Consider the following 17,446-nt stretch of genomic DNA (forward strand, 5'->3'; position numbering starts at 1 on the left):
TGTACATTGTTTTTACACTATTTTTTGAATTAAATCAATAAATTAATTTTTCATCTTTTCGATTTATGGCTTTTTTTTATGATATAAATGATATGAAAAATGTGGAATTTAAATTCTTAGAAAAGTAAAGCGTATGTACTGTATACAACTGGATAGATAATTAAATATTTGTACTAAAATTGCATTCAGGTATGAATCTTTAATATGACTTATAACAAAATTTACTAAATGGTTACACTCTAAAATTCAGAAGTTAGTATGCACCATCAGTTCCCACCCTACAATGTCTTTTTTCTTTCCTTTTCATTTGAAAATATTAGAAGTCGAGATTAAGGCTCTTCTTTATTTTAATTCTTAATTTAATATTTATTTTCATTCGTAAATTTACAATTTCGTTTTATTCGTAAATTTATTTTTATTCGTATTTAAGGAAAGTTTTTATTTAATTTATTATTATTATTGAGAATTAAGTTATTCTAATTGATTTTGATACATCTGATGATAAGCAAAACTTGAAACCCTTTAATATACCATAATGTAATACTTTACTAAAATGTTTGAAGAAATAAACAAATCAATATACATTTTTTTTCAACAAATGTTAGTTTTGAAATTAAAAAAAAAAATTGTTTTATGATTGTAAAAAAGTGTGAAAATAATGTAAAAATAATGTAAAAATAGTGTTTTTTTCACATCTGACAACCAGAGGTTCTTTATCAATAAAAATTTTTTTTTAACAGGAATTAAACCAGGTAATCATATACTTTTTTTGCTATATAAACTTCCTCTCAAACGTTGATTAGTTTTCTTACTTATTATCACAATATTTTACTTTTTTGTTTCAATCTTGTCAAGTAAATATTCTTTTTTTATTATAATCGGTACATAATTATTTACCCAAATGTAATACATTAGATGAATCAAAATCAATCAAATTTCCTTAATTTTAATTACTATCCTTTAATATCTACTATCCTTTTTAATACATTAAAAAAATAGTATTTTTAATTAATATTATCTTAAAACTGATATTCTAAATCCTGTAACAAAGTTCAGACTATAATTCCAATTACTTTATTCTAAAATATTTTTAAGCTTTACATTTGACATTCTCTACTTCTGACTCTTGTCCTACGCTTTGTCATTCATCCAATCAAAACGTTCTAGTTCTTTTTTCCGCCTTCGTTGTGTTCTACAGGTACCCACTACCTATTATCAAAACTAGCCCAGCTGCGCCCCCAATCACCACGTGTGCACTGTGGTGGACAGGGCGGCCGTTTCCACCCGCGCCCTCAGAGTTCGCGGGAATATTCGAGGAACCGGACGTTTAGGAACTCGCTGTTATTCGCTGCCATTCGGTGGTGAAGAAATAATTTGTTTTGTTCTGTTAAAGTAAGAGATTTTTCAGTCTTAATTTGACTGTAACATGACTGGTCTAGGTAGAGTCAATTTTAACTTTTTAATAATTTTGAAAGAACTTCTTTAAAAAACATCATAAAAATTTAAATTTTTAGTTATTGAGATAAACTTTTAACTCAAATCGGTTTGGAATTTTCAATTAAAAAATATTTTTTATAAATAAAACACTAAAATGATTAACTTTATTAGTTGTTGATAAAATATTTGTTTGAATCAATAAAATGTGTTAGTAGATGGAGGCTTTTAAATTTTAATAACATATTTACAACTTAGAATCTATAGTAAAATAAATTAAATGAGTACTTACTTGAATTATATACGCTCGTAAACTTTTTGAAGAAAATTAAATTACTTGCTTATCATTAATTATTGCAAAACAATTGATATGTAATTTATGCATTTAAGATGCTTTTATGAATTATATACATAGTAATATGCTTGTAATTTACTGAAAAAGCTTTGCATCACTATATTCATTCAAAATTTACCTTATACTGTAGTACTCAACGCAAAAATTATTTTTGAAAATTTTCAAACTTAAATCTTAGATATTTATAAAAATTAAATCTAAATTTTATATTTCTGAACATTTCGATTTTAAGAATTACTTAGCAGGAAGAAAACAAATATAAATATATTTTTTAAACATAAATATTTCATGGATTACATTTTTAGCATAGTAAAAAAAACAGGAACGTTGAGAAACCTCTAATAACAATTAAATAACTTTGTTTATTCATTAGAGTAAATTAACTATTAAAATGAAAATGTTAATATTTTTATGTGACTGATAGAACAAAAGAACAATGCTAAATCGATGCAGTTGAAGAAAACTTCAAAAACTAATCTGTGATTAATATTTTCCCATTCAGAAGGACTGAAAAGTCTTGAAAAATTTGATATAATATAGCATTTATGAGTGCAGTGATATATAAACATATCATAAGATAAGAAGTAGTGAGATATCGAAAAAAGTTATTTGAAACCAAGTATATCAATATCTATTTCTAGAAGTTTATTTGAGCTTTTGTATATCGAGAAACACTAACAAATGGATGGATCAAAATCACCTCTACGGTCTCCTGCACGGTCACCTGCCTTGTCACCAGCTAGATCTCCAGCCTTGTCTCCAAACCGTTCACCAAACAAATCGCCAAACATATCACCCGGACGAACTCCAAGCCGAGCATCAAGTTATGGTTCCCCACCACACGCACGGCACCGCTCAGCGTCCATACCCGTCACTCCAGAAGCTCTTAAGGGAGTTCGAAATAGGTTCTTAAACGCACCTGGTGGACTCTGTCCTCTAGGCGAAAACAATCGCGACAACAGTAACAACTTACTCTCTGTCGAGACAGATTCTAGAAATCGCTTGCCAAGAAGTGCACCTGAACTGACTGTAGATGAAGCCAGTCCGGGTTCCATAAGTCCATGGAACGATGACCCAAGCGAGTATGCAACTTCACTCGCTTGCACTGTCCATAGACCACAAGCCGAGGTGCTCTCAAGAAGATTCTCTGAAACTTTAACAGTTTCCAATGATCATTCCTATCGGCGAAGAAGAAGAAAATCACTTAGTCCTCACCATAGCCGTTCCTTATCTTTCCGGGCGTTAAAGAAAGGTGGATTAAACACATGGGATGACTTCAGACCTAGAGGAAATAGTGTTCCATTCGCAGATCCACTACCACCAAAGGGTCGCAGAGCGTCTCACCAGTATGTACGACGAGACAGAAGTGTGAGTCCTCGACCCAGCTTACCTTTGGAAGTGGATGATGATAAATACTATATGTTGAGACAGTTTTGCATCACTTCCAAAGGAGATGTGGTCAACAAAGGAGACCTTTATCGAGAACGTTCTCGAAGCAATAACAGTGTTGCTTCTTCGGGATCAAACGTCACTGGTGGTACAGGGTGTGCATCTACGGCCACATCGTGTTCATCGGAACCACATAGTACATTACCGCCAAAGAAAGTACTAATGATGGGTACCGTAGGAGTTGGAAAGACCTCTTTGGTAACGCAGTTTATGTCATCCGAATATATGAATTACGATGGATCATTAGGTAAGTCAAATTATTAACATTTGGTATACTTTTGGTATATTTGGTTAAAAACAATATATATATATATATATATATATATATATATATATATATATATATATATATATATATATATATATATATATATATATATATATATATATATATATATATATATATTACATTCATTGTATATATATATACAATGAATTATATACATAATTGATAATAAAACAATAATAAATATTCATAATTAACAATAAATTATTAAGCTTGGTCATGAACTTGCTCATAAGTATAATGGCAAATCAAAGTAAATATTGGTAGGACAAGTATGTAATTGCTCATTGTTAAGACATGTGACATATTACTTTATTTAAAATCATTTGATTTTTATTAATAATAGTTGTTGATATTGCAAGTTCAAGTTTCCTGACAAATAATTGAAATTGAATAGAAGTATATTTTTCACTTGTTAAAACATGCTTTTTGAGATTTAGAAAGAAAGAGAGAACATTTCTGATTTTAAATGAAATGAAATATTTAGAAAAAAAATAAAATTTTTATTAAATAAGGTTTGTATGTAAATGCGAAAATATTTTATACGAAAAGTTTTAATTTGGAAACATAAAACTGTTTTTTTTTAGCAACATTAGAATTAAAAATAGCTGTTTAAAATTGAAAAAAAAAATGCTTCGACTTTTATGCTAATTCCTCTTCAGCATAAAAATTTTATAGTTCCTCGTTTTCTTGCTTTATGTAAAAATGTTAAGAAAAACATTATCGTTTTTTTTTAATAGTTTTTAAACTGTTTCAAAACGGTGTAGTTTCGAAGTGAAAATGTATAAACAAATGTTCCATAAAATTTGAATATATCTGAATTAAACATGACATATCTTTCTATTTTAAAAGTACGCCTAAATGCAATAAAAATATATTATAATTAGTCTAATGCAAATTTCCTTTTTGTGTCGTTTTACTTTTTCAACTAAACAAATTTTACAATCAAAATAATGATTCATTGAAATATTTATTTTAAAAAAAATCTATTTAACATTTATTTAAACAAGAAAGCGTTAAAAATAAATTTCTGAAATCTTAAATATATTTCTTAAATTTTAACTTTTTATTAATTATTTACTTTAAAATTAAAATATATCTAGACATTAAATTGTTAGAAATGTCTGCAGCTTTGAAGATATTAATAAGTTACCTACAAAAGGTTCGAAATTTAAGAAGGATTAAATAGAATAGTAAATTGAGAAGGATACTAGAAGATACTTCAACCTAACACTTTAACAAACATTAGTCTTTTGATTTTTAGATGGAAATTAGAACAAAAAAAATTATAGAAATAGTTCAAAATCTAATTTTATATTTTTTGAGCGTTATTTATAAAAATCTTTGGACAGTTACCCTCAAGAATATTTTTGAACATGTAAAATTATCTTTTTTAAAAGTATCTAGTAACGTTTTGATACATTGTCTTCTTTAAAATGAATGCTACTAATAATAGTAAGGACAACTGTTTTTATATCTGTTACATTAATGTAATGTGTCTAATAATGTTCGTGAACACTATGTAATAACCAGTATGTTCATGATTTATTTTTAAAAATTCATTAGCGCAATACATAAGAAAATCCCTACTTCATGTAATTTTATATTTTAAAATGATATAATTCATAAAATATATTGTAAAATTTAAAAAAGAGAATTTGACATAAATGCAACGAAATATTTTCGATAAAATAACGAAATATCCATAAAAGTAATATTTTTCTGCTACTGTAAAAAATCTCGAATCAAATTACGATATAAAGTACCACCACTCTTACAGTAAATATTTAACGGTAAAATATTATACCGTAATTTTTACATTAATATTTATTTAATTAGAATGATTCAGTTATTTTACTGCAGTTATTACTGCATAAAATATAATATATCAGATATTTTTCTCCCGTAATGTTCCGTTTTTTCAAGTAAAAACAGATTTTACGGTAAAACGTACCGGCACTCTGAGTACCTGTACTTTTCACAGTAATTTTACAGTGTACTTTAAAGGGTAAATATATATTAAAGTAATATTCATTGAATGATTTGCATATTTTACTAATTTAGTAGTCGACAATATTTTTTTACAAGCTGTAGTTTTCTTATATTTACTGCTATCTAAACCTTAACATTAATCCAGAAAAATCAAATACATGTTAAGAGGAGAAAATCTAAAGAAGTAATAAAATAATAGGAAAAAAAAGCAATGCGTTCATGCGTTCTTTCATAAATGATTTACGATGCTTTTATGGGTAATAATTTACAGGATTTTACGGCGGTATTGCAATTTATGATGGAAACTACACAACCTAAAATATTTTATTTCCTTGATTGGTGGTAGAGATTGAAATTAACTATTAAGAGCTAATTTGAGATAAATTGCATTATATTGTTTTTTTACTTCCCCTTCAATAAACCTTGCATAAACAAACATAGTAAATAAAACTTATTATATGCTAATTTTGATATAGCTTTCCCTTTTCTAAAAAAATATAATTTTTTACCAAGTTAAAAATATGATTTTTTTTAAATTCAAAATATAATTTTAAATAAAACGAATAAAAAAATATCTTTCGGCATAACATATTTGACTTTGTATTAACGACTTTGTATTGTATATAATGTATTATTATATACAATACAAAGTCATCTTTGCATTAACGACTTTGTATTGTATATTGACTTTGTATGTAACTACGTATTTAATTTCTGATAAATATAAAATAATTCTATTAATTGCGGCATCTAATACTTTTTCCTAATTTTCTTTTCAATTAAATAATCTGTTTTCGATAATGTAGTTTTAGATGTTTATTAATTTCTATTTATTTCAAGTTTTAAAAAAAGTTGATTTTTAAAATTTTTTATTTAAAAAAAATATTTATAATAATAGCCAAAACCGAACTATTTTTCTAAAACTATAAATGACGAATTCTTAGTTTAGATCGATAGAAACTTGAATAGTTAGAGAAAAACATGCGTAAAGAATGTTGGTTTTAGAAAAACTATTAAGAGAGTTTATCAAATTTTATTTCTTCATATGCAATTTAATGTAAAACAAGATATATTTTTCTTATACATATGAATTTCAGCTTATACTTGGAGTAAAAATTCTAGAATTCAAATAAATTTAAATTATGGTAAAAAATTTAAATTTATTAATTTTTGTGGAATTTAACTTCAGTCCAATCAAAACTTTTATTCTATCCCGCTGCTAGAACTTTCATTCTAAAACTAGGGTAAAACAACTGGCAGCAGTCTGTTCATCCAATTAACTGTTAACTTTCCGGAAAAGAACATTTTTTACCTTTATGGTTTTTAAACCGTTTTTATCTAGTATTGTCAAAAAGCAATAAAAACTATACTGTGTTTTAGCCATTTACCTAGCATGATGTTTTCAAAATCGTAAAACAGAAATTTAACTTGGCATTGGAAATATGTCAGCAGTTTTATAGAGTTACCATTCATGCGTGAATGAGATAATCTTATTCTAATAGTTCAGGGTCACAAATTGAAGAGTGCTGAACACTAGAAACTCTCCTTGGGTCGAAGGAAATTAAGGAAATATTGCGATGTCAACGCTGGCACTCGAAACCCCGTTCTGTCGGTCATAATATTGATAGAGTAGTCATTTCGGCTATAATATATGTACCCATTTGAAAGGAACAAAGCTACCTAAGTGGGCCTAGTTAGTGCGATAAAGTTCTGATTGTTTGACCTTATTAGGTGAAATCAATGAACGGTTTTTCTCACAATTAGCAGTTTGACTATCATCTTATCTATGGTTACTTGACTGTTGTGGTTTAATGTGGTAAAGTAACAATTAAATAAATTGCTATTTACCCATTTTTTCTGAAACATTTCTAACAGTGCGAAAGAAGTATTATATTTCTCATAACGCTTATAAAGTCATGATTGTAGAAAACTTTTTTTAAATAATCACTTTCCTTTTTATCATAAAAATTTAACTACGTATTTACTGAAAAGAAGCTTTAAAATTGAGCTTGTTTTTTTTCAATAATATTCTTTTAAAAAAAATTTCTGAAAAAAAAGTTTTTGATACAATTGTCCTACTGCATACTAATGACATTTCTAGAAAAAAAAACATGATTCTGGTTAAAAAGCACCAAAATAAAGCGTATTTAAACCATTTATTTAGTAATTTTTTGTCCATAATTTAACAGTTTACTGAAAATTCTGGTTTTTAAAATTAAGTTCTTATTACTACACATACCTTTATCAATTGAGTTATGATCCTTAATAATCAAAATATAATAGCAAAATACTTATAACGTTTCAATTAATACAAAGTTAAATGTTAAATAAAAACGTATTATGTTTAAAATTTATTACTCGCAATTTATTCGTACATTCCTCATTAAACGGTGTTTATCAGCAATATTAGCATATCTCTTCAATATCCCATAATATTATTATCTGTTATTGGTACAATCTTTTTCGGTTATTATTTAAAATTAATTAAAAGTTTTGTAACTAAACTTTCGTAACTTCTGTGTGTGTTCTTTTATTTATTTGCATATATTACTTGGTGATCATTTGATATTATCTTATTATACAATAGATTATGATAAAGATATTTACTCTCCACTTTAAAATTATTCAGCAGTGAATAAGTTTAAAAATTTTATTACAAATTCAATCACGGTATCTTATTAAAATAATGAATATAAAACAACTGTTTTGAGTTCTTAAGCAACGTTTGGTGCTGTAGCTGTATATTTAATGAACTTTTATAACTTTCAAATTAAAATTTTTAAAAAATCAAATTTTTCTTGATGAAGTTGCAATGGCGTAGGAGCAAAATTGATTGATTTAAATGTTATCCTAATTGAAAGTGTTAAGAGAATGAAAAATTTCATTTATTAAATTTTAATTTTTATGTAACAATCTGTTGCAAAGAATACATATAGTACATTTATTTATAAAATTTAGTATAAAAATTTGTTCTTAATAATAACTACGTGTTTAAGCATGAAAAAAATTAATACTTTTTTTATTCATCGTATTAACTCGAAATTTGTTTTCTAAGAATAAACAGAAGCGCCAATTACTTAAGCATACGTTTCTCTATTGTCATTCCCACCTGCATATTCTTAGCTTGGTTGATAATTATGTTGTTTTATAAGTTGGATCTCACGCTGCTTTTGTTATTCTAAGAAACTTCTTAGAAACACTTTGTCAGCATTTAAATGGTGGATATAGAAATTAAGTTCCCCAAAAAAACCTAACCGATATGCAATGTTTTATTTTTATTAAGAAATTTTTTAATAATAAATGTACATAAGAAACAAGTTGAATGTTTGGAGTAAGTATAAAATTCCAGAGAAGATATATTTAAAGGGATCAAGAATATCAGAGATTAAAAATGTTTCTGTTGTATTTTTCTTAATCGTATGGAAAAATATATTTCTGAGAAAATTGTTAAAAAATGTGTTAGTTAAAAAATACAGAAAGCAATATACTTAATCTAGAATTTTGTCACATAGACTTAAAATAAATTCTATGAATAAAAAATTCCTTGAAATAATATTTCGATATCAAGAAATGTATTAGCGTTTTCATTTCTCACACATTAGGGAAAATATAAAGCCTCATAGGTAGGATAATTGGCAAATATTAAGTTCTGTTGAATTCTAAAAGAACATCAATTTTAAGTTTTAAGTTGTTAAATGAAGAAGAAAAATTAATCTTAGCTTTTCTCTTAACTTTTTTTTCTTTTTTTGCTATCTATTAATACTTTTATAACTTAATTTGAAAATAATATGACATAATAACTTCTACGTAAGTGGTCTTGATACAAAATGAAATTTATATAAGTTTATATCATTTTAACAAAACTTTGCATCATCAATTACAACAACAATTACAAAATCATCTGAGGCTATATGAAATGTTCCTGTACATTACAAATCTCATATATTTGTTAAGGTTTCAAGATTATTTTTGCTAAATGAGTTATAAGCAAAGCTTTATATAGAAGGGCTGTGGTAGCCCAGCTGTTGTAACATCAGATTTTGTTCCGGAAGAGCCGTGGTTCGATCGTCAAAGTAAGATAGATTTAACTTGGTGCTGCGTCTTAAAAAAGGCAAAGTAACATTAAAAGAACACAAAAAATATTTTTAAAACTTTTACATGCTACAGTTTCAGTACTATAACGAAGGTTCTTCAAAAGTGCTCAATCGAAGAATGAACGAAGAAAAAACAGAAATTGCGGAAGAAAAAATTAAAAAGTTACAATGAGGAAAAAAGGGATTGACTAGTAGAAGATGGGGAACAAACTTAAATAAAACACAATAAAAGAGGAGATGGATAAGAAACAGGTCTGTTGGGCCTAAACTGAGGTATCCCGACTTTCAAGATCTAGAATTTTAAAGAAAATAGTTTTAAAAATATTTGATAAGAATGCGATACTTTAAAGATGAGTAATTGAATTATTAGGATATTTTAAACTGCTTTAAATATCAGTAACTGAATTATTAGAATTTTGCAAAACATGAAATGATTTCCGGAAATCTAGGTCAGTGGTAGAGATGCAAAGTTGAATTATTTTAGTACATAAAATATCAAACCTAATTGGAATTCCAGTTACGTAGAAGAAAAATGTTTAATAACTTTGAATTTTAAACATGTTTTTCATGTTGTTTAAGTTTAAATTTAAAGCAAAGTTTTGTTAGTCTAAGACACCCAAGACTATTTTGTCAAGAAATTTGGCAATTACCACAGCTATGACATCAATAAGGACAGAGAAATTTAGTACATTAATGGGATTTGTAACGAAATTAGTCTAAATTTTCAGCTATCGGAGGACTACTTATTTATTATATTTATCTAAAATATGTAAGTTTCAAAAGTTTTAATTTGAGAGTTTATTACACTGTGAAAAAAATATGATCAAAACTACCAGAATATCGTAAAATGTACCATATTTCTTGCTCTATCAGAGCACCAAAAAGTTCTGTAATTTTTACTGAAACTCACTGAAAACAAATTTGGTAAAATTAACGATAAATTAAAGTTTTATAATGTGTGATACAATTTGATAGATGTGGTGAAGTTTGGTAATTATATCATAATACCTTAGAGCATGACATGAAAACCGTTTATTCGGTTAAATTTACTTTTTAGTTTCATATTTTTTACTAAATGTTTGATTTTTAAAACCAGAATTTCCTTTAAACCGATCCCATATGAACGGAAAAATAAGTAATGAATGGTTTAAATACCGTATATTTTGGATTAATTAATCAGAATTATGTTGTTGTTTTTTTAAAGGCAATTACCTTTCAGTGCGATACGTTTACCAGATTGTTTTTTCTCTGTGACATTGTGATTTGCTAAGACGGATACATATTATCAGGAAATGCTAAATATATCTTCCAAAGAAACAAATAAAAAGGTACAGTTATTTTCCAGAGATTACACATCTTCTTAACGGTACGAATCCAGATTAACGAAAATATAACAGAAGCATTAGAAACAATACTTTCGATTAATAAAAATACCATTTAAAGAAACTGAGAGTGGCTAGAATGTAGCAGAAAATGCTCTATTAATTATTCAGTTGGGCTGACTAAGTTTGAAATTAATAAACCAATATAGCTAAATATTGTTTTATAATGCATCGAGTAATTAAAATGTCTGAAGATGTTTTAAAATATTTTATTGAAACAAAATTTTAAAAAAAATTCAGCACTCCGATTCAAGCACTGATTTTTTTTCTCAAACTGCACTGAGAAAAAAAATATGATTAAAAGTACCAGAAAATAATTAAATTGGGAACAGTATGGAGACAGCAAAAAGTTCGGTAATATTTAACAACGCACTTTGGTAATGATTTTGGCACAACTAACAATAAAATATACTTTTAAAGTAGGGGATAAAATTTACTAATTAAGGTAAAATTTGCTATTTTATCATGATACTTTAGAGCATGGCGTAATTAATCGGTAAGAATTTACTTTCAGTTCTGTATTTTTTACTAAATGTGAGTGGCAATAAGAACTGTGTTTTAAAAATTGGAATTTCCGGGACACCATTACCGCATGGGAGGCAAAGTTACCAAATGAAAGGTTTAAATATCATATATTTTGGTTCTAATTATCAGAAGTATGCTTATTTATTTATTTATTTAACCAGAAACACCATCACCAATCAGTGACGTAATTATGCCAAATTCTTTTTTCTCCATGTACGAGTAAAATTTCGAGTAAAAGGGCTTATGAAAGAAACGAAAAGAAAGTAAAATATAATTAAGTATAATTTTCGATAATATAATTTCGATAATAATTTTCGGTAACTCGGGATAAAAATACAAATATGACCGGTTGAATGCAACAAATGTGTCTAACAAGGGAAACTAGGGAAGTATGACTCGCCAATTTTGAAATAAACTAGTGGGATGTATGCCTTATGAGGAATAATTTTAGGGGGAAACATTCGTTTCGGCCCATAGAAGGTCCTGTAAGAGATAAAAAATAGTTCAATATATAGAAAAATCGGTATTTTATTACTTTAATACAGACTATTAGTTATTGTAATTGTCTCATACTCTAATTAATTTTGTGGTACTTTCACGTACTATATAATGCATATTGATTGTCGAAATTGATTTTGAAAATTTTATATATCTGTAGTTTTTCAGAAAAACCTGTTAGGTTAATTTAAAAAAAAAAATTTTCATCGAATTTTTTAAATTTTTTTTTCAAAAAACTTTCCAAATTAGTTGGAGTATGTAATTGCAAATCAATTAATAATTAATTAACAATTAAATAATAATTAATTAATAATTAATTTTCTGATTGATTTATTAATTAGAAAATTAATTAATTATCCAATTAATTACAAATTAATTGGAGTATGAGACAATTACAATAACTAATAGTCTGCATTGAAGTAATAAAATACCGATTTTTCTATATATTGAACTATTTTTTATCTCTTACAGGACCTTCTATGGGCCGAAACGAATGTTGCTCCCTAAAATTATTCCTCATAAGGCATACATCCCACTAGTTTATTTCAAAATTGGCGAGTCACACTTCCCTAGTTTCCCTTGTAAGTGCCTTAAAGGGGACCGGGATAGCCTAGTTGGCAGGACGTTGAACTCGTGTTCGTAAGAACAGGAGATTGAATCCCGCCGGCTGAAAAATTTCCATGCATTAAATGGTGACTAGTGCACTGTGAATTAGTCGGGGTCACAAAGTCCTCCAAGTTCCCATGAAAATCAATACCTCTGGGAGTACTGAATTGTGCATTGATAATTGTCTGCTTCAGATCAATATTAAAATCTGTGGATGAATGAATGAATGTATGAATGGGTCCGCTTGGTAAAAAAGCTGACTGTGACGCGTGTGTCGCCGAAATCGTATTCTTGGCCATAGATGGTGCCACTGACAAAAAAGTAAACGTACCCTTTGCCTTAAATTCGCTTGGTTTCCCAATCAGGTTTGCTGGCAATGGCAAATAGCAACAATAAACAACAAGTACTTTAAATATTTTAAGAACAGAGCAGAAAAAATGTCCATTAATCATCATTAAGATGAATATAAATTTAACTCTGCCTCTTAATGAAAAATGCTGTTAAAATTCTATTAAAAATGTTTAAAATAAATGAATATAACGTTATTGTTTCTATGCATATAGTAATGCTTGAAAGTTACTGTATATTAAAAATATTACGTGACCTATTTTTAAAATTATCGCTAAATGTCATGCGTTCACCTACTTGATACCAAAATTTAGATAAGTCACTTGAAACAGCCAATTTTTAAATTTTTGAATTTTAAACATTTAAATTTGGTCAAATTTTCTGAATTTTTGATTCATTGAGGTGACAAAAGATGTCAATTCAAAGCTATAAGCTTTTACATACTTCCTAAGGTTGGTGGCTGATCTTTTTTGTAATTTTTGAGAAAGATTTGAGATTTTTTTTCTCCGAGGGGTTAACAAAACATCCCTCTATAAAATTCGACAATTTATTGTAGAAAGTGTATAAAATATTCTTTTAAACAATAACTCTCATGCTTTACAGCTATGAATAAAAGTAAACATAGATTCCATTTTCTCAACTAATTCTTCCTTTGAATTCAGCTTGGAACAAAAAAAGAGCGAATAACATCATCTTAGAAAATATGAGTTGTTTACATAAACTCAAACATCGCCAATTAGGTGTCTTTTCTTTGTAATAAAGATTCATTTTCAAGCTCTCTAAGGAACAATTAGCAGCATCTCTTATCTTCTTCGAGGCAGGAAACATGCAATTGTGACTCATTCTCTAAATATTCTGCGGTAAACATTTTTGTCAACAAATTTTGTCAACAGATTTTTTGGTTGAGCAACTTTATCTCTCGATTAAATGAATAACTATATAATCCCCAAATGTAGGAAAGATTATGCATACTAATATTTTAGTCCAGTATTTTTGACTGTAAATCAGGCAATGAATTTATTTAAGCAATTCCCTCTCAGGTAAATTTATCACTTATTATTCCCAAATCTAGGAATACGGTTCATTTTTGGTGCAATACTGCTGTCTATAAATTTATGTATTCTTATTATTTACACAATTTTGTCGATTAAATGGATTACTATTTCGTTGCCAAATCTAGTATTATATTTACTAACTAGCCATCTTTCGTTACCAGCTTGGTCACCTTTCAAAATTAGTTTGCAGTAAATGGTAACCAAGACACTGTAATTCTTCAACCTCTACTCCAATACTAACACCTAAATTCGCTTTAAACTATATATTAATTAAATTCTAGCAGCGTCTTACTGCTGTCCGCGGCTTTGCCAGCGCGGAAGTACTTTAATTTCATTTCAACTATTTTGAAAAAATCTCCACGATATTGACAAATTTCCTTATATACTAAATTTAAGTAAAACTTTAAAATGAGTCAAATGATTTAAAATGAGGGAAACCAGTAAATCATACAAATAACGGTAAGTATAAGTTTAGGACATTGCAGCACAGTAGGATGCAGATGTAGTAAAATTACTTCCATATTTGTCGTGAGATGAGGTAGAAAACTCATCACAATGTTCCATTACGTGCGGTACAGCTTCTTTTTGAGCTATGACTTGATTATCATATAATATATATATGCTATTTCCCGAAAAAGGCAAGCTCTGTCCCCAATAATTGGCATAAAATGTGGCACCATTGCAATGTTTATGCTAGTCATTCAAAAATAAATCTAAACCATCATTTGTTGCTAGGTTTTTATGTCGATAAATAAAAATTCTAAATAAATACTTAACATATAACTAACTATTCTAACACTGCTTAAATTATTGCTAGGTAAAATTCTAAAATGGCCCACCTCTTGAAATTTCGCCAAGTTGGCGATTATTACTGGGAAAAACGCTGCTTTTTGATGATTAAAAAGAGAACAATTTAAATTATTACGATATATTAAAATATTTATTAAATAGAATACAAAATAACTTACCTTTACTCCGATGACTCATATTTTGACACCGGAGGGAAAGTTCTTATGACCCCACAAATTACTTTAATTAAATTTTGATTCATACACCATTCAACATTTCTCTCTTACCTTTTGCTTTCAACAAAGTTGCAAATTGACTCTTTCAATCGCTCGCCTTTTTCTACCGGTACCGCACAAAAAAAAATAAAAAAGGAAATAATAATGGTAATAAATGAAATAACGGTTAAAAAATGGTTTAATTTTTTTATAAGCTTGCACCTTAATTCTTTTCAAAGTTACAAAAATTGAACAGATAAAATCTTAACCATTTATATCGAAATGTTTTGAAAATATAAAAGATCAAAAGAGATAAATAACGGCATTAAGTGTTATAAAGTATTTTAGTATAATTTGAAACGTCTAATTTGAACTGTTATACATTATATGGTCATCGTTATAATATAAGGCAGCCTTTAAATTACTTCTCATTTATTACTTTTTATTGTGCAATGCATTCTGTATTTCCAAGAGTATATACTTAGAGTTTTTTCCAAATAGAATTGATTATTTTTCAAATTAAAAAATTGTTCTCTTTGTTGAGATTAATACAATGACAAAATATCCTTACACAAAATTATAAAAATTTTATATTTCATAAACAAAATAATATTTTTAAGAAATATTTCAAAAAAAAAAAAGGCGATTAAGAGGCGTGTATATAGCTGTATGCAATTTAATGTTTGCTCATTTCCTGCAATTTCAGAACTTAATAAATAAAGTATGTTGATTATAATTTTGATGTTGAGTTCAATTTCGTAGTAGTGAAAGTTAGGACAGTTATCTTACATTCTGCATTGAAATTTCTTATGTAACTCTTACGAAATGTTACGAAATGTTTCTTATGTACTCTTATGAAATTTCTTACGTTAAGATGAATTCTAGACTTAATACTAGTATAAGTTGCACGGTGAATTTAGCGACATTGGTACGGCGTTGAAATTTTCAATCTGTAGCTGTAGATTTGGTGTAACTTAGGGGATTATTTCCTTTTAACCCTTTTGCATCCGTAATTTGGAATTCGTGGTGTGATTTTGAGGTTGAACTTGAGCTTAGCGACAAACGTCAAACGCGTCACTCTGGCGTTGGTGAAATTTTTCAAAATCGAGCCAAAAGCATGTAACGTATATAATGATTTTACCTAATTCTATTTAATTTATAGTAAAATGTATGAAGAAAGTTTTGAAACAATTTTTTCTTTTACTAATAACTATTTTCAAACAAATATCACCATCGAAACTTCTGTTTTGTCACGAACGGTCAAATTTAAAAAGCACTTTTTTTTTCCATTTAATACTTGTCGTGAATTGCAATTAAGGCATAATCGTTGTTTATTTTTGCGTCATATGGATAATTGTGTAAATAGACTCAAATTGACCTACCGTCATTTAAATTACTATATCTTTTGTTTTAAAATGACCAAAGTAAACTGAATTCGATAATTCAAAACAAACTTCTTAAAAGCATAACCATGCAAATCTTCCACGATAATGTTCAGATAAACCATCCTTCTCATTGCTTAATTGAATACAGTTGAAGGAATTAATCCATGCAGGCTTTAATGATTACAAACCTATTCCCCTGCGTAGTATTTTATAATAGGGGTTAAAATCCTGTCCCCATGACAATATATTTCTGAGATCGTGGTCTCTTTCATGCATGGTTAATTATGATGGCATCTTGATCACGCATAGGGTTTCTAAGGGAATATTCATGAGATTGTTGATCCATTGCTGTTCCAGAAATTTACAAGCAGTATCAATTCGAAGTATATATAATGTTTGGATTGTTTAGCATACTAGGGTTCAATGTGGCTACAGCAGTTTCAAAACAAAATTTAAACTAATACTTTCCCATTCAAGGAGAACTTCAATTTATATGCATTATTTAATTAAAGAAATAATATTTAAACTTCTTTTAGTTATTATTAATTAAGAGAATTAAGTCGAATAATCTTGTATGTCCAATGCCAAAGGAATATTCATTAATCTGCAGATCTATTGGTGTTCAAGATAATTCAAATTTGCATATAATATCAATTTCAAGTATTCATAATATTTGAATTGTTTAGTATCGTACAAGTACAGTGTGCAAAAAAGAGAAAAATTATACTCCCAAAATAACTTTTGATCTAGTGATGGGATCGTCACATACTAAGACTTCATATTAATGGCTAAAGGATGATGATCACAAAACTCTAGTTAATAAGTGCAGAGTTTTAGTCTAATGAACGATAAAAATACATTTAGTTTAGCCAGTTTTAAGATATTTGTTAATCCATAAATCAGAAAAAGAAAATATTTAATTCAGTAGAGCAATAGGTGATTTTAGTTTTATGAAATAAAGCAGCAGTTTCTCCGTAGGAAATGACGCTAAACGATGTTTGAAAATAAAATTTCTCTATAATTGTTTTGAAAA

The 17,446-nt window shown here is 27.7% G+C and overlaps 1 protein-coding gene across 1 annotated transcript in view; it reads left to right on the forward strand.

The window, feature by feature from the left end:
- The first annotated feature begins 1,294 nt into the window (after positions 1 to 1,294).
- The window catches only part of LOC107438572 (uncharacterized), an 86,688-nt gene continuing 70,536 nt past the window's right edge, over positions 1,295 to 17,446 (forward strand). Inside the window, exon 1 of the mRNA XM_071182405.1 lies at positions 1,295 to 3,485. Coding sequence (XP_071038506.1) covers positions 2,471 to 3,485 — 1,015 coding nt within the window. The 5' untranslated portion in view covers positions 1,295 to 2,470. The remainder of the gene's footprint in view (positions 3,486 to 17,446) is intronic.

Source organism: Parasteatoda tepidariorum, chromosome 4 (genome assembly GCF_982258835.1).
Source record: "Parasteatoda tepidariorum strain Cologne lab strain chromosome 4, Ptep-v5.0, whole genome shotgun sequence".
NCBI lineage: Eukaryota > Metazoa > Arthropoda > Arachnida > Araneae > Theridiidae > Parasteatoda > Parasteatoda tepidariorum.